The sequence below is a fragment of the Ptychodera flava genome, chromosome 4 (genome assembly GCF_041260155.1).
Source record: "Ptychodera flava strain L36383 chromosome 4, AS_Pfla_20210202, whole genome shotgun sequence".
Classification (NCBI taxonomy): Eukaryota; Metazoa; Hemichordata; class Enteropneusta; family Ptychoderidae; genus Ptychodera; species Ptychodera flava.
Genome location: NC_091931.1, coordinates 43,736,493 through 43,758,136, shown reverse-complemented (window position 1 = coordinate 43,758,136; position 21,644 = coordinate 43,736,493). Strand labels below are relative to the sequence as shown.

The following is a 21,644-nucleotide window of genomic DNA, read 5'->3' as shown; positions in this document are numbered from 1 at the left end:
CGAGTCATTATAGGGGACAGTTATGCACAATAGTGTTAAATAAGTAGAAATCATGACTACTTAAATCAATGTGGCTGCTTGGATCATCAATACATTGTTTATTATACCTGAAATTAGTGCCTGAAGGGCGCGTTGAAAATGGTAATGGCAGAAAATGAAAGTGCCATGAGGTATTTTTTCTTTTTCAGTATTCCATAACGTGCACATGCAATTTCAGCTTTGACGCATGAAAAAAGGTGACCCTCCCCCATAGGCTTGCACAAAATTTTATGACCCTTCAAAATGCTTGCGCGAAAAATGGCGACCCACCCCCAAAAAGCGCCGGAACACCCCCCCCCTGTAATTTGTGTCCAGTCCCTGAGCGCTTCCGCCGGCCGTGTCTTAGGCCTACCTGTTGCTAGGCCTGGCGAAAAAACCGGTCTATCTGAAGTTTTATCCGTAAATCGCGGGTTTTGCCGGCCGCGCCAACTTTCGGTCAATCGTTGATACTTCCAGGCAATAAAGTTATTGAAATTGATATAAAATGGCAGGGGGGGGGGGGGCATTTTACTATCCCTTTAAAGAGGTCACCCAATATTCTCCAAGGAGGTCGCACAGTACATTTTCTTGATAGTTTTGTTTTTCTATTTTTGCAGGTAAAGTTTTCTTGGGAAAAAAGGAATACCAGGGGGGTTCTTCTTTATGGGAACTTCTTGGTAAGTCGACCCTCATGTGACATGATTTGCCGTCTTTAATCAAATTGACAATGAACGTGTTCTGCATTTTTTACCTGAGCATATGCATGACGCCACAATTCCGCCGTGAGGTAACAACTTAACATGTGTGGAACTTTGCAAGTCGTCCTATATGCAACACACTCAGACAGAGTTTTCTCCAGATTCGAAACAAATGACGTAATGCGTCACGCATGAGAGCATTTATGGTACGGCACCACTCTTTGAGCAAAGAATAAATATTACCAGTTTTAATATAACTATTTTAAACTAGCTTAAGATATGAAGCAACGAGGATTTTCCAGTAAGGGCATCGTTCATTCACCTCATGACTAGGAAGATTGAAACGAGTGACCGAATCTTAACGATATATAGACAAGATGTTGCAAACTTTAGGGCTGATGTGCAGCATCTCGGAAGCTGTTATCCAATTGGTTGGCTGAATCTTACCGTTATCATTGAATTATACACAATAGACTCCCTAAGTTGCTGTAAATAGTGACAATCGACCAATGAGATATAACCTTCCGAGCCAGTTGCACATCCAGAGACAGTGAGATCATTAAACAGATTTAATGACAAATTTGAAACCCAATATTCACCGAGAAATTCTGTGACCTCTAGTGTAGAAGACCTGCAATCGTCCCCTTTTCAAGTCCTCGTGATGTTTTCTAGGCGCTCGATAAAATGTTTAATTTACTAACAAAATACCTATCCATACCTTTAAAATATTGAACATTTACCGTATTACGTGAGATTTTACGTGATTTTGCGTGCTATGGTGTTCGAACGGACATCAGCTCGCGACGCACGGACTTAACCTGCATATTAGAGTCGGCTTGAGGATTGGACGACAATAAATTCATTCAGTTCAACTTTACAGACACAATACCTTCATATAAAAGTAGACTTGTTCAAAATGGTAGGCGACTGATGGGTCAATATGATATCTGAGTAACGCATGATTAGTTATGTGAAAGTTATATGTACGCCAAGAATGCTGGGATTGAATTTTAGAAAAGCGCCCTCTGTGTCAATAACTAGATGCAAAAATTGCCAGGTTCTAGACGGAACATAAGTTTTCAGCTTGCAAGTAGAAGCTGGGCAGTGCAGTTGCTATTACAACAATAATGATGGCCCAATACGTCCCTTGTTAAACACAATAGGTAGTTATCATGGTAAAAATTGCCAATTTTTTTCCAACATTTTTACACATTACAGAAAATCTATACCTGCAGGGTCTGATATCATATACGTGGACTGTTTTCATCAAAGGGTAAACTGGGCATAGATGTCGTACAAACGTGTATAGCAAGTAACAATTAATTCTATTTAATCCTTTACTATAACTAATGATGAATTAATGCAAATAATATTTCTAATGTTCACTCCTGGCGCGACACCAAGCGCTGAACCCTATATAATATTACACATGTAAATGACGGGTTCAACAAAAAAACAATTTCAAGCTGGCACAAGGGAGGTTTGGGCTTCCCGTACACAATCGAGAAGGGGTGACTCGAGAAGACGGTCTGTCTTGTTTTGTTCTAGGGTTTTATATTCTAAAGATCTCTGGGTTTCTGAGCACTGTTCTATGATCTGGTGCTTTTCTGAAATGTCGTTTAAGATAATAATCATGATAATACCGCGTTGTCTTTACTAACCAACTCATGAGATGAATCGTAAACGTTTGCAGTGATCCATATGTTCGTAAAAGTTAGCCTCTCGGTAAGTGGGGGCATTACTTCTTGCGTAAGTTGCTCAGGAAATTAAAATGAGAACAACTAATCCACATTTTGTTGACTGTGAAGGTGCTGGTGACGGTTTTGATATTACTGTCGTACTGTTCAAGGTGATCGCATTAGGAGGCTTTACGTATCGCACCATAACGCTTCGACTATTTCTTGCGCAATGTATTAAACTTTTGTCAGAGAAATTGCATCATGTCGTACAGATTCAAAATAGGCTGATCGGTGCCATGAAAATCTGCATAGTGGGGCCACTCTCTCATGAGAAGTAACAAGATGCAGAAAAACTGTCAACAATATCATATCATAATTCTACATATCGGTCGTAGCGCCCCGATATTGCGGACTCAATTATTTGATAAATGTCCCCTTGGTTTCCAACAGACGTATAACCCTAACCTGTTTCCCGAAGATATGATACAATCTCGGAATTTTGTTTGGACTCGCGTCGGAGGTATATTGACTTTTGCCTGATTAATTAAAATGTGTCACACAACGCACGAACAGTCGTCTGTCATTTTAGGCACAATAAAACATATGTATAAAGTTTGATTTTTCGATTGAGATGTACTGGGCAAAACCGTTATCGTCGGCGCATCAGGCCGAAAATAACAAGCTCCAACGTCTCATCCGAGGTATCTAACAATTTTGACCGGCAACCAGATCCTTGCGAAGACTACACCTTGAAAATGAAGCTAATGGGATGAGAATTGCTATTTAGAGCTCAGAGGGATCAATTCGTGCGTGGAACTCCCACGAAATGTCATCTTTCAAGTGTCATGATCAATTCAATTGGTATGTTTCAAGATGGACATCTGATCTACAAAATTCAAAACAAAATATTGTTTTAAAAGGCTAAAAATTGTAGTCCTGTGTGACAAAAATTGTTCCAGAAAATTGTCTAAGAATTGGCTTTAACGGGACCGTGACAGTCCTCAATCCCTGGTTCTCGCATTCGTGGTCCTTGACATTGACTATTTATGTGATTTAAGCCTTTGTTTTCCTTCGAAAGTTGTGCATAATTAGACAATTTGCTCAGAGATAAAGCTGATAATGAACCTGCCCCTTTAAGTGGTCCCTTGTGAATTCAACATTTTGCAATTAGTAATCCACCCGTTTATACCAAAACAAGAAGTTTAAAGAGGTTATTTAAACTAAGCTTTTTTGCCAGGATCAGTCAATGGGGAACAAGAGTGACCAAGTGTGTTCAATACCTGCTGAACCTGATTGAGATAATCGATGTTTGTATGGTACAAATTAGGACCAGACTGAGCGCTCTGCTTTCTGAACCCTTCTGTTTACATTATGTCCGTGCTAATCCTTGCTCGATCCTGCATCATTCGATTGACATAATGTAAAGAACGGTTGCCATAAATTTTCAGGCGAGGAAGAATGAGTATTGCACATAAAGTGCATCTAAATGGTAAATCAGTGGAAATTTCGATGCTATATACATTATTTCTGTACTCGAACACAAGTACAGTTTCTTCTCCTACCTGAAATATGTTAAACGACAAAGTATTCGCCTTGAAGAAACAGTACATGCTTCACTATAGACGTTTGCAATGTTAGCATGAACGAATGAATTGTAGTGCGGACTAAGATTCGGTTGTCAACAGTAACATCGGACTTAAGTCCCCATATTGTCAGACCATGTACATGTACTGGAGCTAACCCTAATATGTCAACAGAACTCTGGAATGTACATGCGCCATCTCCTGATATTTCATTTTCTACCGCTCGGGGCGCACTGTCGGTAATTTTATCTGCAACTCAACACGTTTGTCAAATGAAATAGAACAAAAGACTGATGACCGCATTGTTCAGATTATTAAACGCAAGCAGATTGGTCACAGATATCATTTTGTTTTCTTGGCCTTAAATGCAACATTTTTATCTTCTCCAGTATTGTATCATGGTATGGACTGTGATTAGTTGAAATAAACTCGTTCACGGTACATGTGTCTTCATCAGGAAAGAATATGAAGAACGGTCCAGAGGAGTGAACAGTCCAAAGCAATATTTGAAATCTCTCTCTCTCTCTCTCTCTCTCTCTCTCTCTCTCTGTAGTAAAATATTGTCGAGCTGGTACTCGGTTGTTAAATATCGTTTTGCCAGCCTGCTTATGTGTCAGCAATGATGTCAATATCTCACTAAAAGTTTCGTCACTCAAGATTTAGTCAATAAAATATCGCACGTTCAGTATCGATCAACACAATAATAAAGAGTAAGAGAGTAATATTTCCTCTTTAAATATTCTGCTATATTTTACAGGGTGGGGATTTGGCCGAGCGGTTTTGACTGTGGCGTCTCCGATACGTTGTGGGTTCGAACCCGATAGAAAACTTACTGTATTTACACCTATGTTCATGTAAAACATCATTGCACGACTTTGAGGACCCTTGCTGCAGAATACCATTTGTCCTCCTCGTGGTATAAAAGTGGACACTTACCTTCTGGACTCAAAACAACATAGAGTAGGTAATTAAGCTTTATATTAGGTTATATCATATACCCATGCCCATATTGCTACATCCTAGTGCTGCTGACTCGCAGCGATTTTCCAAGGTTGGAACTGATTGGTTGGTGTGTTTGAGTGACAGGCTCCGCCCCAACGGTTTTAGGATAGCGCGCAATCCCAATCCTTGTGGAGCCAGCCCCAAGAGCTGGAACTTTTGACATTATTTTCATGATTTTACATTCAAACCACGATTTGTCCCTATAGATGAACTTACTATTGGGCGTGCATACGCGTATCATCGACCTTCGTTCGTGACTGGACGTTTTTTTGCAGATTCAACATGGCGTCGTCCATCGCTAAGCGTGGACGGGGCCCGCGCGGACACCCTGTTACTACGAGCTCGGCAAAAAAGCGAAGGCAGCTGCGTGGCAATGCATTGAAGCGTCAATGCAAGATATACATCGGCAACCAGATCACAAGATGGCAGGATTTAAAGGATGAACTGGGCCTTTCTAATCCCGATTTGGCGGCAGAATTGATCGACAGGTAAGGGTAATGAGACAGTGTGAGAGTGCGGCCCGACGCGTCTAGCGTTAATACTAAGTTCACATAATTTGTGCCTCGGGGACACATCGTTCTTCGTAGTCTGAACATTTTCATGGTTTCTAAGCCAACCATTCCTGCCCAGTATATTTCGGTCCCAAACGCTTCGTCACCGGGACCCAAGACGTTTTGGCACTGCTTTGTTTCCGATTGGGCTACCATGTACTACTGAACCGTGTTTGCAAAGAATATTCTGGACAAGATAAAAGGTTAGAGAAGAATACTTAGCATTTTAAATAATTTGGTGAAAAATCATTGAAATATCGGAAACAACTGTCTAAACGTCATGGGTCCAAGTTCCATGACCAATAGTACAGAGATAGCGTTATTTAAATGTAAAACAGTGTCTCCAAATCTAACCGAAAGCTTTTAGTATGTTATACAGCTTCATTAATTTTTTGTCAACAAGAATTCGATCAAAACTTACAACATAGCAATTCATAGCACATTTGAAATTTCTTACCTTTTTTTTAAAAAAAAAGAACATTATGGGAAGGGGCGGCTGATTGATCGCTAAAATAACATGTACATTTTATAGGGCATTTCTAACATATTTTGGTTTCCCTTTTTTCATAAATTACTTCAGTTATCATAGGACCAGGAGTCATGAAGTGTTGCCGGAACAAGCATTACCACCTGTAAATGAGCCTTCTTCCTCTAGGACAATTAGGCATTCAGCATCACCTCATATAATTGAGCAACTATATGAGTTGTCTAGTACATCATCAGTTTCATCTGGTCATGGGTAAGATATCATTTCACTTCTTTGTGTAATTGTTAAATGTAACTGGTAGACATTTTACTTTAATGGAAAGATTAAATAACAACAAACAAGATTAGTCGTTTGTTCAGTCATTATGGTAGCTGTGCAATGTTCAAACTTTCCAAACAAAGAAGTGTTATTTGTTTATGAGAAATCTGTGCAGCTGTATGATCAACAAAGTAGACAGTGTATGCTGTTGACAGCGGAGGTACTAGAACTGACAACGTAGTAATGATCTGGTCTCAGTGGCTTTTACATAATAACTTGATTCCATTTATTTCTATTTCAGAAGAAAAAATGTGCCAAAACAGCCCACATCATCAACGCCAGCAGGTCAGCAACTGACTGCAAGTACATTTAAAATGTCTGAGATGTCTGAAGAGATGTCTTCCATTGTATCCACAGATCAAGGGTAAGATAAACATTGTGTAATGAACTTCTCATGGCCCTGGTGTACATGTTTGTGAAGGAAACAGAACTCCAAGCAATAGGATAGAAATCACGTTAGACCACTGTATCCTGCAGCTGTAGTTTAAATATTACTAACAAAGAAAAGTAGTTAACTGAAAGAGATGGCTAAGATCTTGATATACTTGTTGGACAGATCAAAAGTATCTTTTACTCAAATTGGTGTCTGCTCATGTGCATGTGTATTTAAATTTCTCTGAAAGTCACAAAATTTCCGTGAAAGTCATCTTTTCCATTGTAAATGTTTTCTGTTTGTTCAAAGTTACCTATGCCAAGTTAGATAATTATGTATGAATTATTTCCTGTGCTTGGGTATGCTTACAATGTCTTTTCATGTTTTTAATCCAGTGACATGTTGATGTCAGGAGTGGAGGAAATGCAAGACAAGGAACACCCAAACAGAAACAGAACCAACAACAAGGTACATAAGCTCAATTTATTTAGTGTCACTCTCCATAATTTCTAGAACACACTAAATAACTTCTACAACAATATGTAATCTTTTGTGACATCCTAATGACGAATGTAACTATTTAACTTCCACATTGCAGTGCTAGTGGCAGAATGGGAAGAGGAAAAAGAGTACCATATCAGAATCTTTTGTGGACCCATTTGAGTAAGTCCTTTTAGTATTTTGAAAGAAAAGACAATAAGTAGTATGACAACAGACCGGCATATCACTAATATAAGCTTTATCAATATTGTTGATTACTTTAATATTGTTCAACACTTTGGAAGAGATATATATTTCGTGATATATGTACTGACTATTTTAATAGTTGCACAATTTGCCTTGTGATAATCATGACATTATGTGTTTCACCTCCAGTGTGAGTATAGATGAGACAATTGATCCAACCGATGATTATGATCATATTGATCTGTCATACTATGATGGAGATCCGGATTATGAACCAAGCTTCAATGTAACTATACAGTAAGTAAAACAATTTATTGTACAAGGGTTTTGTCAGGTGTACGTAGCTGGCTACAAATTGGTCCTGTACAAAGAGGGCACATGGTGTGTAACATAACCATGACACTGGTCTGCCATAACTGCTGTTGGGACACTATGATATACATGCATTTGTGTTTGCATATCTTTGCTATAGTCTGAAGTTCATGCATGTAATGTTCATAAGGTTCAAAATCCTTAAAATTCATTGAATTTTCAAACACTATTACAAAGATGAAGTTTACCACAAGAATTCATGTCAAATTGATATGTCTACATGTGCTGATACAATATGTTGATTTGAGTAGTGACAACACTTCCCTGCAATAAATCCTGGAAAAATTTAATTTTCTATTGTGGTACTTTTACACAATTGAAATTCTGAGTAATGTTTTCAATGCAGGGCTTAATTTTATCGCAAACAGACTACTTATCCATCATTAGCAACACATTAGTAAATACATCGTGCTAAACAACTCTTATCATAATTTGAAATTTGAAATTAGCATGTATATTGATACTTCACACAGGTCCCATGGAATTGACATGGAAGACTTTCCATCTGACCATTCAGAGTTTGATGACAGAAGTGATGAAGACACCTCTCCCAATATACAGGAACAAGGAGAATCGGGTGTAACAAGAGTGAGAAGTGAGGCAGATGTTAACAGACTTATTGAAGAGGACTTCTATTTGATAAGTCTAGGCCAGTTACTTTTGTTGGCCAAAACTGAACTCAAGTCAACATGCAGCAACTCAGACTGTAAAGGAATGCTGACCATTTCAACAAATACAGTAGGGTCAGCACTGTATAGATCTATCATGGGTATGTACATTGTCTTTGACCCTAATGTAATACTTTGATTCAGTCAGTGACACTTCATGTCTCTGGCCTTTCATAATGTTCTACTTTAAACTGGGTACAAGGTGACGTGCAATGACATACATAACATACTACAGACTTAATGTCCTCATGACAGCATGGCTCTCATCACGCTAGGAAGATTGACGTATACAGTGTTCACTGCTGTTATGTAAAGAATTTTGACTAAGTCATAATTACTGTGGATTCATGTTGTTACAGCCATATTATACATAGGTGAAGTATCAGGCCGTTCACATCCTAACAGTTTTAAACATCTTGTGAATTTACATAACTGTAACAAACCCTGTATGTTCAACACTTCTCCATGTCTGTTATCAATACAGACACAAATTTCATCAATGTGATCACAGAAATAGCTGGACAGAGACTACAGAACTGTATACGTGAACGTTCAATATGTATGTTGCATGCCAGTGAAAGCAGCTGTAAATCCAACGAAAAACACAGGCCATTCCCTATATCAAAGATAGATCAGGGCCTGTTCTGTGATCTAAGGGGTTGCTGTGTGAATATCTTGTTAAATCCTGTACAAGATTCTGAGTTTGATCATTATGTTCATATGTCCAGAGTACATAGTATTATACAAATCTGTAGTTACAAACAGAGTTAATGTTAAACTTATCTTGATACTTTATTGTAGGTATGCCCTTCTGGTCATGTAGAATACAAGTGGTGCTCACAGCCCCTTCTCAAACGACGGCTTCACAGTGGAGACCTGCTTACATCGGCCTCCATACTGATGTCCGGAAACAATTACAGCAAAATTGCTTTATTTGCCAAGATGTTAAGGTTGAAGATAGTCAGTAGTAGTACATTCTTCAAAATACAGCGGCACTATCTAGTTCCATGTGTGGATGAATATTGGCTTTCACATCAACAGGAAATACTTACCAAGTATCAAGATAAGGAGATTGTTATTCTTGGTGAGTAACGTTACTGTAGTGACTGTTACTGTAGGACAGAGTACCGTACTATACACATTTGTCTTCGTCCAGCATGCATTCTATGTCATTTAAGAAAAATTTGTGCATTGAATAGACATGGCGCAATCCTTATGACAATGCACATTGACTGAGATTTGATTACCACAAATTATTGAGAAATTTGCTTACATGAATATGTATTCATTGCTCTTAAAGTAGTAGAATTTTACGCTCAGTGTAATTGTGGTATATCTGCTTATTTTACGATATCACAAGGTGATGGAAGAATGGACTCTCCTGGATACTGTGCACAGTACTGTACATACACTATCATGGAAAACGAATCCAAAGACATTTTGGAGATTGTAACCATAAACAAACGTCAAACTGACAAAAAATCAACCATCATGGAAAGAGCAGCATTTCAAGAAGGGTTAAACCAGCTCCGTGATAAGGGACTGCAGATAAAAGAAGCAGTAACAGATGCCCACACTCAAATTGCATACCTGATGAGTAAGTTTGATAAATATTTCTCTTTTTAACTACCATATAAACAACAGCAAATCAACCTGCTTTTTTTTAAGTTGTTTCATCATACTAATATTTAACTGTAAAATTAACTACCGGTAGTCAGAATTAAAAAGAGCATGTAACAGCTTTCATGATAAATGAACTGTGTTCTTGATAACAAGAACATGACAACATGAAATAATTCAGTTGATATTGATCATATGTTGTTGCAGTCATAGCCAAGATGGGGACTTAAAGGTTTGTTTCATCTGTCTTTATCGTAAACCATCACTAGGACATCATATCACTCAATTCCTACCTCTTTGTTGTACTTTTTCATATAGCCAACCATTACACAAATTTAGCTACATTTATTCCACTAGTACTTGGCACATCAGCAGTGCACATACTTTCCCAGCCATTTTCCCAAATTCACTTCATCATGATTGCTGTCACCATGACGACTTCTGATGATGCTTTTGAAATTAATGAAAAGGGTGACTATGTCATTTACAATAACTTGTCTATTAAGTATGTAAAGGCAAGTCATGGGTTACTACATAGCTAATCCTGCAATGCATGAACCTATGCTGTAAATGAAACACTGAGCACCACCTTATTGGCAGTTAATCCTTCCTGTATCTCTTTTTGTGTAGAGACCACATACCTTGGTATCACACATTCATTTGATATATGGCATGCTGCCAAGAACCTTGGGAAAAAAATAACGAAGGTTTGTTGCTGTTGCAATGTTAAATCATAGGTATATGTTTGTCATTTTTCATCAAGAATGATGCATCACTTGGTTTGAATTGGCTGTCCTCTGTAGTGTGAGCTGCTGCTATACATGCAATAATGCATAGTTATTTATGCCACCATAAAGCCCATTTCACATACAAATAATTTTTTCCCTGACACCTACATTTTAATATACATGTACTGATATCTTAAATTGCTGTCAGTAAAGTGTTATCTTTTATGAGGATTGAGTCAAGTTTTTCTTTTATCTGCTTTCAAGGCTGGTCAGCAGAAGAACTGTAAAGCCCTTCAGAAATGGAGCAGGCATATCAGGAATCATTTTTGGTATTGCTGCCAAAAAGCTTCAACTTATGAAGAGTTCCTGGTAAGAGTGTATGAATGCCTTTTGAAATACAAAACGTTCAATTATTTCTGTTGATGGAAATCACACTTAGCAGTCCACTCGTATGGACATTATTTGGCCAAAGAAACAGAGTGAGGGAGGAGTGTTGCCGTACACATTTTCAATCTTATTATTCCCCCAGGACAGTGTCCGTGGGGACTTATAGGTTTTTGACAATATCCGTGCATGCATGTGTGCATGCGTGCGTGCGTCCGTTCACGCAGATATCTCGAAGATGCCTGGAGCTATTTAACTCAAACTTGGTTCAAGGATTACTTTATATGTCATACATATGCACGTTGATTTGTTTTGTTATAAGATCCAATATGGCTGCCGTAGGCCATTTTGTTACGATTTTTTCATGTATGGAGCCATAACTCAGACATATTTCCACCAGTATCATTCAAAGTTGGTACAAGACATTGACCTATTTCATACATATGCACATCAATTTGTTTCATGGCATGTAGCATTATCATGTCAATTACTGAAGTTTCGTAATTAGGCCGATATATCAAGAAATACTGCATCAAATTTCATGAAACTTGGTACAGATATTAAGCTCACATTACTTTAACAGTGAAAAAGACATTTATCAGTGTCATTTTAATTAATTTGTAATTGCATATGTAATGAACTTTCCTAATTTGAGTGATATATCTACAAATACTGTGTCAAATTTGATGAAACTTGGTACAGATGTTGATCTCGTAATGTTGTAAATACTGCATCAAACGTTATAAAATATAGTACCGGTGATAATCTGTCAGTGTTACGATAGGATGCAATAATATTTGGCAATGTCATCCTGTCAATTAATTACTAATTGACTCATTTAATGACCTTTTGTAATTAGGATGGCGGCCTACATTGGTTTTATGTTGTCACCACCATAGAACTCATTCTTGGCCATTGAGCTCCATCTGTATCGCAGTATTTTTATTGCAGACCTAATTAATGAAGAGGACTCTATCCTCTCTGAGGAATTGCAATTAAAGTACCATTTACAAGTAGGGACTGTGTCATCAGCGATTACTTGTTTGTCTCATAATTTATGTTAAGTGTACATCTCACTCTCTAGACTCATGACATTTTATGATTTCATTTTAGCTAATAGAGACTGTCTATAGAAACTACTAGTGTGGTATTTTTCATTATGAGGAATGTTAAAATGTATGATAACTGAAGTATTTATTATGCTTCCATCACAGGGACTTTGGTGTGGTGTGATTCATCATGTTACAAATGAACACGAATGGGTCTTATCATATGGCCAGGGAACTAATTCTTGTAACCATGGACCTCTAACAGAATCTGCAGACAGTGACAAGGAATGGCTAGAAAAGGTTAGTCCAGCTCATGTAGCACTGGTGAAAATTGTCATGGACAAGAGATTTACAAATCAAATTCCCTACTTCGTAAATTGTAGGTAAGTTAGCAGGTTTATGTTAAATTACAAAGTAACACACTGATGGTAAATGATGGAAATTTGCTGCGGTACCTGCACATGTAACTCTAAACAGGAAGTCTTCAGTCCCTGGTTCTCGCATAAGATGTTGTTGACACTGACTGTCCATGTGATTTTAGTCCCTTGTTTTCATAGAAATTTGTGCATCTAGTTAGTTAATTTGCTCACAGATAAAGCTGATAGAGAACCTCTCTTTTAAGTCCTCAAGCTGACAGTAGCATATTCTGTTCCCACACATCTTTGATTCCTTTCGCTCGACTAATGCAAAGTTTGTTGGTTTCAATTTTTGCAGAAGTACTGCTGAGTTAGAGACATTCCAGCAGAGTATACTTGTGTATGCTGCAAAGAGGTTTTCATATGTGCCACCAGTATACAGAGCCCGGAATCGTTTAGCAGCAGTGGATCACAATGTTCACCACAGCAGGGAAATTATGAGAAACAAAAAGGGTGAAATTGTGTAAGTAGAACACGACATTTACTTTGCCAACTTTGCAGAACAGTAGTACTATTATTACTACTCATGTTGGAGTTTTTCATAGCCATATCACTGTTTGTCTTTATTTTTGAATTTAGAGTCTTTGTTTATCAGAATTTAATTTTATGTTCTTCCAAAGATTATATTTTTATGGCTCCATGAAAAACAGCCACTACCCTGGAGAAAGGCTAATTGGATTCCAATAAAGAACAGGAACAAGAATGTTGAACTTTTACCTCAGTGCTACTTTTGTATCACATTACATTCATGGAAGTTTTGGGGTGTATTTGATCTAGCAATGTCAAACTAGTACTGGGAGGTGCTGGCAGTAAGATCACATCCCTACCCTGTTTCAGCAAATCAAAATGCATCATTGCAAGTTACTTTTGTAGGGCTGTACTTCACAACCATGATTGAGAGGTCAATGTTACACTATCCAAACTTTTAATATTGCATTGTCTGTGTGCTCATGAATGACTGATAGACAATTATTTTTCGTCACACTGTCCTTGACACAACTTTTAGTATTATCATTTTAAGCAAAGGTCACAGAGATACTGATGAGAACTACATTCTACTTCATTCAGCTATCATAGGCATTACAACAAGAAAAGTGGAAGGTGGAGTGCCTATCCAGTGAAGGTAAACAAGACATATCCACAAGTAGCTCCATTGAAAAAGCTTATTATAGAGAAACGACAGGCTGACCAGGGGGGAATGCAGAAGAAGAAGGATTTAGAACCCGCAGATCCACGAAGAATATCAGCACACGTTACACCTCTGAGCCCACCGGCAACAGCTTCCATTGTCCAGGAGTATGTTTCACGTCGACAATAAATGCAGCAATGTGAATGAACTTTTGAAAGACCATAAAGCTTGCCACAGTTTTTGTAGCAAAATATAGCAAGGAAAAGTGTTAGGTGCTTTATAATGGGTATATTGTGCAATTCAAAGTCCTAATAATTTATAAATTATTATAAATTTTCTGTAGTCTTCAGGTACTATGTGATCAACAAATTATACAGTTTATTGGTGTACAACTAGGGTTGTAGCCCTGTAAAGGAGATATCCCGTGACTCAGTCAGATTAAGAAACGTACATTGCTGTTTAAAAGTGCAAAATTTGTGGAATCCAAACACATTTGGCATACAAATGGCAATTTTCAGCTGATTTTGTTGTTTTATCAGGTGCTTTTATAGGGTTAGGGTCAGAAGAAGCCTTTGGGCAACAAATGTGAGAGCTCACAAATCAAATTTTTTTTTGGGGGTAAATTGATATACTCTAAGTAGGGCCACCAATAGCATAACCAAGACAAGCAACGGTAATATCTTTGACTAGAAACAACAGAGGTTACAATAAGGAGATTTTTGATGTTTGTGCTAAAAACGCTTTTATGTACAGTCAATGAGAATCAAATTCTTACACTGTATACTCCTTTGTTGAGGTAGTTAGTAAGCATTATTCTTCCTGAAGCAGTTTATCGATTTCTGTATAAGTTTTATTGTTGTTCTGTATAAGTTTTGTTGTTGTTGTTGTTGTTTTCATATCGAACCACTCAGGAGGAAGAACTCTTCCGTCCCGCAGGCTTGTACATGCCCTGATATTTACCTCTCAATAAGCAGTGTCACCAGTGACAACAAAACAGCCAGGCCAGGTATAAATAAAGATTGTTCCGTTTTTGCAAGGTAACAGTGGTGGCTAGTGAATTTATTTAACTATTTCACATTTTATGCACCAGTTATGCACCAGTTACTGGGATAGGAGCAAACACAAATTATTGTTTTCAACAGATTATTCATTTTATAACGAAACATCAAAGGAAAAGTCAACATGTTTAACTGTACAACATAATCACTGACAGAATAACATCAAATGTAACAACCGATTAAACTTAGGCCAATCTCCCAGGATTAAATCCTGTGTATTGTCCAAATCTGTCTGGGAACTTATCACGGATGGCCCACACACAACAACTAGGAATGACCCTTCTGTCTCCAGCACCCAATCTTCCATACTGCCACAGAATAAACTGCCTATACGCAGCATGTCTGTTACACTTATTCAGGTCTGCATCCTCGTTCAATGCCAAAACATCCCTTCGGTAAGCCCTAGCTATTGCCAGGACCCCTTCGTTTAAGCAGAAGATTCTCAAATCCTAAAAGATAAAGAAAGACAATGTTAGAGGTAATCTAGAGTTTTGGAAAAAATTGATTCCATTGATCCTACGTCTGTTTGGTCTAGATCAATGTATCCTATGATAAATCAGTGTTAACTTGAGTTTAGTTATTTTCATGATTTGGTGACTTTTAATGTGGAACTTTTGTGGAACTTTGAGTGAACATGACACATGGAAGTTAATTGTTATCAAAATTATTATCAAATTACAGACTGATGATTCTTGCAGATTTTGTGCATTGTCTTAAATAATACGATGACTTCACTGAGTACAGAGTCAGTGCAGCTACCTGTACTGCATGTTGATACTTATAATAATCCCAAAGTCAGTGAATCAGGACTAACTTGCTGGATTGCTTTCAGTTTTCAGAAGCATGAGTAGCACAGTTTCAAAGCTTACAAGTTAACTACTCACCAGTGATTGTGACATACAGAATTCATGAGGTCTATCACAGCACTTTCTCTCTGGTTGTGTGGGCATTTCCCTATATAATGTGCAAACACACCAATCTGGTTTGGAAGATGATTCTGACTGATGGTATCCGCCCACTCCAGGTTGTTGTGGTTGCGGTACTGCCAAGTTAAACACAAGACTTGGTTGGTTCTCAATAATCTTTAGCAGTTGGTCATTTTTTTCTGTGTCGTTCATTTGTTCTATCATGGCCTGAAAGAAAATGACAAATTTTTTACATGCATGTCTGTGCACCAAGTTTATAAAGACATCATTGTGACTGAGCATAAGAGCACACACCATGATAGTAAAATAGCTGTACCAGCACTAATGTGGACCCTTTGGGTCTGAAGATAAAGAAAAAGGCAATATTCACACACATATGTGATAAATGGCTTACCCGTAACGTTACCTTCCTCTGTTCTATATTGAGTAAGGCCTCATTACTTGATGTTGGTCTGGCTTCTGTGGTAGTGTGTCTGCCCCTTCCTCTACCTCTTCCTCTTGCACGACCTCTGCCTCTACCCCTGCCTCTGCCCCTGCCTCTAACTGTGCTTGAAACATCGATGTGCTCTTGGCTGTCATCGGATGAAGGTGGCGGTGATGTCTATGTGAAAATGTTAGCAAACATGTCAAAACCAATGAAACAGACATTCCATGCTAAAGATACAATCCATCTCCCAAGAGCAAATCATTATGAAGACTATGAAAGGTCTAGCAGTCAGATTATGAAATTTGTATTCGTAGGGACCTTTGGCTGAAAAATGGGTACAAAAACAAGACAATGAAATATGTAGAAACACATGTACACATACACCGTGAAAAAAACAAGCAAAATAAATCTGAACACTAAATGATATGTATGCCGGAGCATTTCAAAGCGTTACATTAGAATCAACTTGGATACTCCTTTCTTTCAATTACTCTGCTATGCCATTTTCAGCGTCCATATAGTTTGCTCTTCACTTTCATGATTTCATTGCTGTTCATTTTATTTTTAATCGACTTCCCATGTGCATAGGCCTTTATTTCTAGGGTTTTTTATTTATGTAAGTTTATAGTTATGCATGATTGTTTATCTTTCTTTGTGTTATAGTTTATTCACATCTTGTATTGACTGCACTCCTATTTTCTAAAGTATTTTATCTGTCAGTCGGTTTCTATTTAGCCAAAGACCATAGTGCTGCCACAAACATTTTTTGTGTGCGCTGCATAGTGGCTCACTGCTGGTTCTGCATTATTGTAGCTTTTACAGTCCAAACAAACTAGCGTTGTCTTGCAGATTCTCCCTCTTTCCTAACGTATCTTTGTTAAAATTCTATCAAAAAATAACGTTATATTCAAATAATAGAAATCGTGTTTATGTTTTCCATGTTGGGCTACGCTGCGCCCGAGATCAGAGAAAAACGCTCATGGGATACGCACTATAAACCCACGATCAAATGCTTGGACTCTTTGAGGGTCAACTCAATCCGTAAAGGTAAAAATGCAAGTTTGATCATTGTAAATCCAGTTTGTTTAGCGTGAATGTAAATTCTTTTATCCTCTACGGTCATCGGTTCGAAAATAAGCAAGATGGATAGGCTATGATTATATAGTCTGAGAAAACAAGATCAGCCCGTGTGGTCAACATGAACTTCCGGCCGCAGCCGGTCATCACTCATCAGACAGCCCGGCCATGGAGTAACGTCGCGCCCAAAATCTACGGCTGTAAAGTGAGGCTTGCACTGCACTGCAAGCGATTTTTATCACAACTGGAAGTTGTGATATAGAGGTGGTTTCAACCGGTGTTTGATGTCGTCCATTTCCGTAAACGACAAAAAGTAAAAAACTGCTGAACAGACTGCGTTGATATTTGGTACCGATACATAGACTGGTTCCAAGGTTCCAATTCCGAAAAATTGAGCCAAACGGAGCGGAGGTTATATAGTTTTGGGAAATTCTAACCCCCCTTTTTAACTAATTGATTTTAGGGGTCTTTCATATATGTAGTTTTGGAATGTACACCAATCCTGCATTGTGGACTGTTTTATGAGTTGTGGAACAGAAATGAGGTTTTGATGAATGTTAGAAATATGCAGGATGGCTGATTCAAAGTATAAGAGATTTCTATGCTCTTTTGGGTATCAAAAGCAATAAAAAAAACATATTTCATAGTTTAGATTCTCACTTTTGAGATGACCCTAAGCATTTGTTATGTAAACATCCTTGAGTCAATATACAGACTTTGACATTCCTGAGATTAAGTATCCATGACCTCACATGTTACAGTCTTTCACTACCATGGTATGGCCCAAACCCATCGTTATCAATGGTGAGTGTGGACCTGTCTACAGGAAATTGGGGTGAACAGGTTAGACAATGCCATGACAAGTTGCAAGGTAGCACCAGCATAGAGTCCTACGCATGTCCATGTGTTCTCACAGGAAATTACAGGGAAAAAAATTATTTGAGAAGTTTCTCTCCTTTAAATAGAAGTATTCTACAATTTAAACCTGTCATGGATGGATTGCTCTCAAATGATCTGAAACACAGTTATTGCCCATTAGCAACAAATCTATAGCAAGATTTATGTAAAGTTCATGAACTTACACAAGGTATTAGACAAAAGATGACCATGACTTTGCTACTTTTCAACATTTATTTCATTCAGATTTCCTCAGCTTAGTGTATAAATTTTGTAATCTTAATTACTGTCAACGCAGCTTTACTAACTTATTCTAACCTCATTATTCTTACACTACTGTTATACCTTATAACCACAAAATTTCAAGAGATGCATATATGATTGTCACTTAACAAACAATTTACAAATATGTCTTCTGCTGTTTTCTCCATATACATATACATGTCCCTTTCCTCATAAAAATGGGCTTAAAATCGCAATGTGAAAAATAGTCTTTCAGCTGTATGTTGCTCATTGACTTCGTGGTCTGTCTAATTAGTCTCCACGGACACCGTCCGGGGGGACTTATAGGTTGGTCATGTCCGTGTGTGCGTGCCTGCGTCCGTGTGTGCATCCGTCCGTCTGTTCACGCAGATATCTCAGACATGCCCTGGTCAATTTCTTTCAAACTTTGCACAAGGATAGTACCCTACCCCATACAGATGCACGTCGAATTGGCCATGTTAGAGGACTTTTTAGTTTACACCACCATAGACTACCATGTATAAGTCAGCTGTCTATAGAATCCCATGTATAAGGCCAAGTAAAATAAAAATTTAGTTTGTCATCATATTCATATTGCAAAAAGGATTCAGTGACACAGTTTTTAGTCCCCATGGATGAAGTCCAGGGCCTTATAGATTGGGTCATGTCCCTCCGTTCACGCAGATATATAAAATATTTTGACAAAATCTCCCGTGACCTCAGTGACCTTTGACCTCAAATATACATATTTGTCCATAACTCAGTAACCACAAGTGCTACACCCTTCATATATGGTATGATGGGACACCTTATGACGCCACATATTGTACCTCATTAATTATGTGCATATCTAATTTTGAGCGAGCCAATAGAGCTAGGTCTGATTTTTAGTATATAGGGATGACTTAGCAATTCAATTTTTTTGACAAAATGTCACATGACCTCAGTGACATTTGACCTGAAATATACATATTTGTCCATAACTCAGTAACCACAAGTGCTCCACCCTTCATATATGGTATGATGGGACACCGCATGACGCCACATATTGTACCTCATTAATTATGAGTAGTTTCACAATGTGCCAGTTGTGATCAAGTGCCATTGGCGCTATTTTTGTTTTTGCAATAAGACAGATCCGTCCTTTCGTCGTAGCCCCGAATAATACAATGCTGGATATCGCTGATGTGAAAGTATCGGGGAAAGTATTCACGTTCATGTAGACTCGACTGCAACGTAACTACTTTGCCGTAAGCAACAACGCATAAGCTTACAAACACAGGCGGCAGCGGAAAACTTTGCACATATGTCGTCGAGAAATCATAGCCGTTTATCGAAAAATCACAATTCTGCGAGTGTTTTGCGATTCTTACAACTCAAATCCTGGATTCAGGCCATTATCGGCATATTATTTCAGGCGTGCTACAAAGGTTTCTAATTCGCTAAAAGTTGCTGGATGTGTTTTCTCGATAGAAATGACGGTCAAAGTAAATACCTGATGAGTGAGAAAATTCTGCATTCGAACATGAACATGTTGAATTTGCCAGACACGTGCACTTGTTTTGAAAAAAATATATACATATGTATTACTTACGTCTTCCGTCGAGTCCATTGTATGGTGATATGAGTTCACGAGAAGTTCACTCGGCCCATTTGTAAGTCACACGCCAAGTTCCCGTTCTCGTTTAAAATATCGCTGCGTGACGTTGTATTCATAGGCCAAACCCGGAATTCGAATCGACCACGGTACAAACAAGGCCATGTGCGCAAACGCGCACAGAGATACGTGTGTTTCCATACGCGTTCAGTACACATGTGGGTTTGTTTGTACCGGCATCACGTGATTATTTGGGCGTACTGACGGCCGATTTCAAAATCCCGCGAAGATACCAAAACTTTATTCAACGAATCCGTCGCCAGTAGTAGACAAATGAATGTAAATGCAGGTAATGTGGCTTAATGGGGGTGATTTAAAATATATTGGAGAAGATTAGGACTATATGCCAGGGAAAAATTAATGCTAAAGTTCCAGTGCTCAAAACAGCAGAAAAAGCCCTGAAAACCTAGCTGTGATCAACAGTGCTCAACACAGAAAAGCCTGTGATCTACACTGATCAACATGATCAACACTGCTCAACACAGAAAAAGCCTAGCTATGATCAACAGTGCTCAACACACAATAAGCCTAACTGTGATCAACAGTGCTCAACACAGAAAAGCCTGTGATCAACACTGATCAACATGATCAACACTGCTCAACACAGAAAAAGCCTAGCTGTGATCAACAGTGCTCAACACAGAAAAGCCTGTGATCAACACGATCAACACTGCTCAACACAGAAAAGCCTGTGATCAACACTGTCATGATCAACATGATCAACACAGAAAAAGCCTACCTGTGATCAACACTGCTCAACACAGAAAAGCCTGTGATCAACACTGATCAACATGATCAACACTGCTCAACACAGAAAAAGCCTAGCTATGATCAACACTGCTCAACACAGAAAAGCCTGTGATCAACACTGATCAACATGATCAACACTGCTCAACACAGAAAAAAGCCTAGCTATGATCAACAGTGCTCAACACAGAAAAGCCTGTGATCAACACGATCAACAGTGCTCAACACAGAAAAGCCTGTGATCAACACTGATCAACATGATCAACACTGCTCAACACAGAAAAAGCCTAATTGTGATCAAAAGTGCTCAACACAGAAAAGCCTGTGATCAACACTGATCAACATGATCAACAGTGCTCAACACAGAAAAGCCTGTGATCAACACTGATCAACATGATCAACAGTGCTCAACACAGAAAAGCCTGTGATCAACACTGATCAACATGATCAACACTGCTCAACACAGAAAAAAGCCTAGCTGTGATCAACAGTGCTCAACACAGAAAAGCCTGTGATCAACACGATCAACACTGCTCAACACAGAAAAGCCTGTGATCAACACTGATCAACATGATCAACACTGATCAACACAGAAAAAGCCTAGCTATGATCAACACTGCTCAACACAGAAAAGCCTGTGATCAACACTGATCAACATGATCAACACAGAAAAAGCCTAGCTGTGATCAACACTGCTCAACACAGAAAAGCCTGTGATCAACACTGATCAACATGATCAACACTGATCAACACAGAAAAAGCCTAGCTATGATCAACACTGCTCAACACAGAAAAGCCTGTGATCAACACTGATCAACATGATCAACACAGAAAAAGCCTAGCTGTGATC

The 21,644-nt window shown here is 38.4% G+C and overlaps 2 protein-coding genes across 2 annotated transcripts; one reads left to right on the top strand and one right to left on the bottom strand.

Annotated features, from left to right (window-relative positions):
- The first annotated feature begins 8,383 nt into the window (after positions 1-8,383).
- Positions 8,384-14,803, top strand: LOC139131877 (uncharacterized). The gene is made up of 8 exons (XM_070698170.1): positions 8,384-8,537; positions 9,238-9,520; positions 9,797-10,033; positions 10,687-10,763; positions 11,049-11,153; positions 12,383-12,600; positions 12,932-13,096; positions 13,702-14,803. The coding sequence occupies exons 2-8, from the start codon at positions 9,337-9,339 to the stop codon at positions 13,949-13,951; spliced, it is 1,236 nt and encodes a 411-aa protein (XP_070554271.1). The 5' UTR covers positions 8,384-8,537; positions 9,238-9,336; the 3' UTR covers positions 13,952-14,803.
- Positions 14,804-14,898: 95 nt separating this feature from the next.
- Positions 14,899-20,782, bottom strand: LOC139131878 (P2X purinoceptor 7-like). Its single transcript, XM_070698171.1, has 4 exons — positions 19,985-20,782; positions 16,141-16,347; positions 15,705-15,953; positions 14,899-15,269 (listed from the first exon to the last, which is right to left on the bottom strand). The coding sequence occupies exons 1-4, from the start codon at positions 20,000-20,002 to the stop codon at positions 15,006-15,008; spliced, it is 738 nt and encodes a 245-aa protein (XP_070554272.1). The 5' UTR covers positions 20,003-20,782; the 3' UTR covers positions 14,899-15,005.
- Between the last annotated feature and the right edge of the window lie 862 nt (positions 20,783-21,644).

Bases quoted from the DNA above. Each gene is read 5' to 3' on its own strand.
- LOC139131877 (XM_070698170.1), top strand. From the start codon at position 9,337: ATGTCCGGAAACAATTACAGCAAAATTGCTTTATTTGCCAAGATGTTA. The intron at 9,521-9,796 runs GTGAGTAACGTT...CGATATCACAAG, and splicing joins TAAGGAGATTGTTATTCTTG to GTGATGGAAGAATGGACTCT. The intron at 11,154-12,382 runs GTAAGAGTGTAT...CTTCCATCACAG, and splicing joins CAACTTATGAAGAGTTCCTG to GGACTTTGGTGTGGTGTGAT.
- LOC139131878 (XM_070698171.1), bottom strand. The intron at 15,954-16,140 runs GTAAGCCATTTA...ATTTTCTTTCAG, and splicing joins AGAGGAAGGTAACGTTACGG to GCCATGATAGAACAAATGAA. The intron at 15,270-15,704 runs GTGAGTAGTTAA...TTTATCTTTTAG, and splicing joins TCTGTATGTCACAATCACTG to GATTTGAGAATCTTCTGCTT.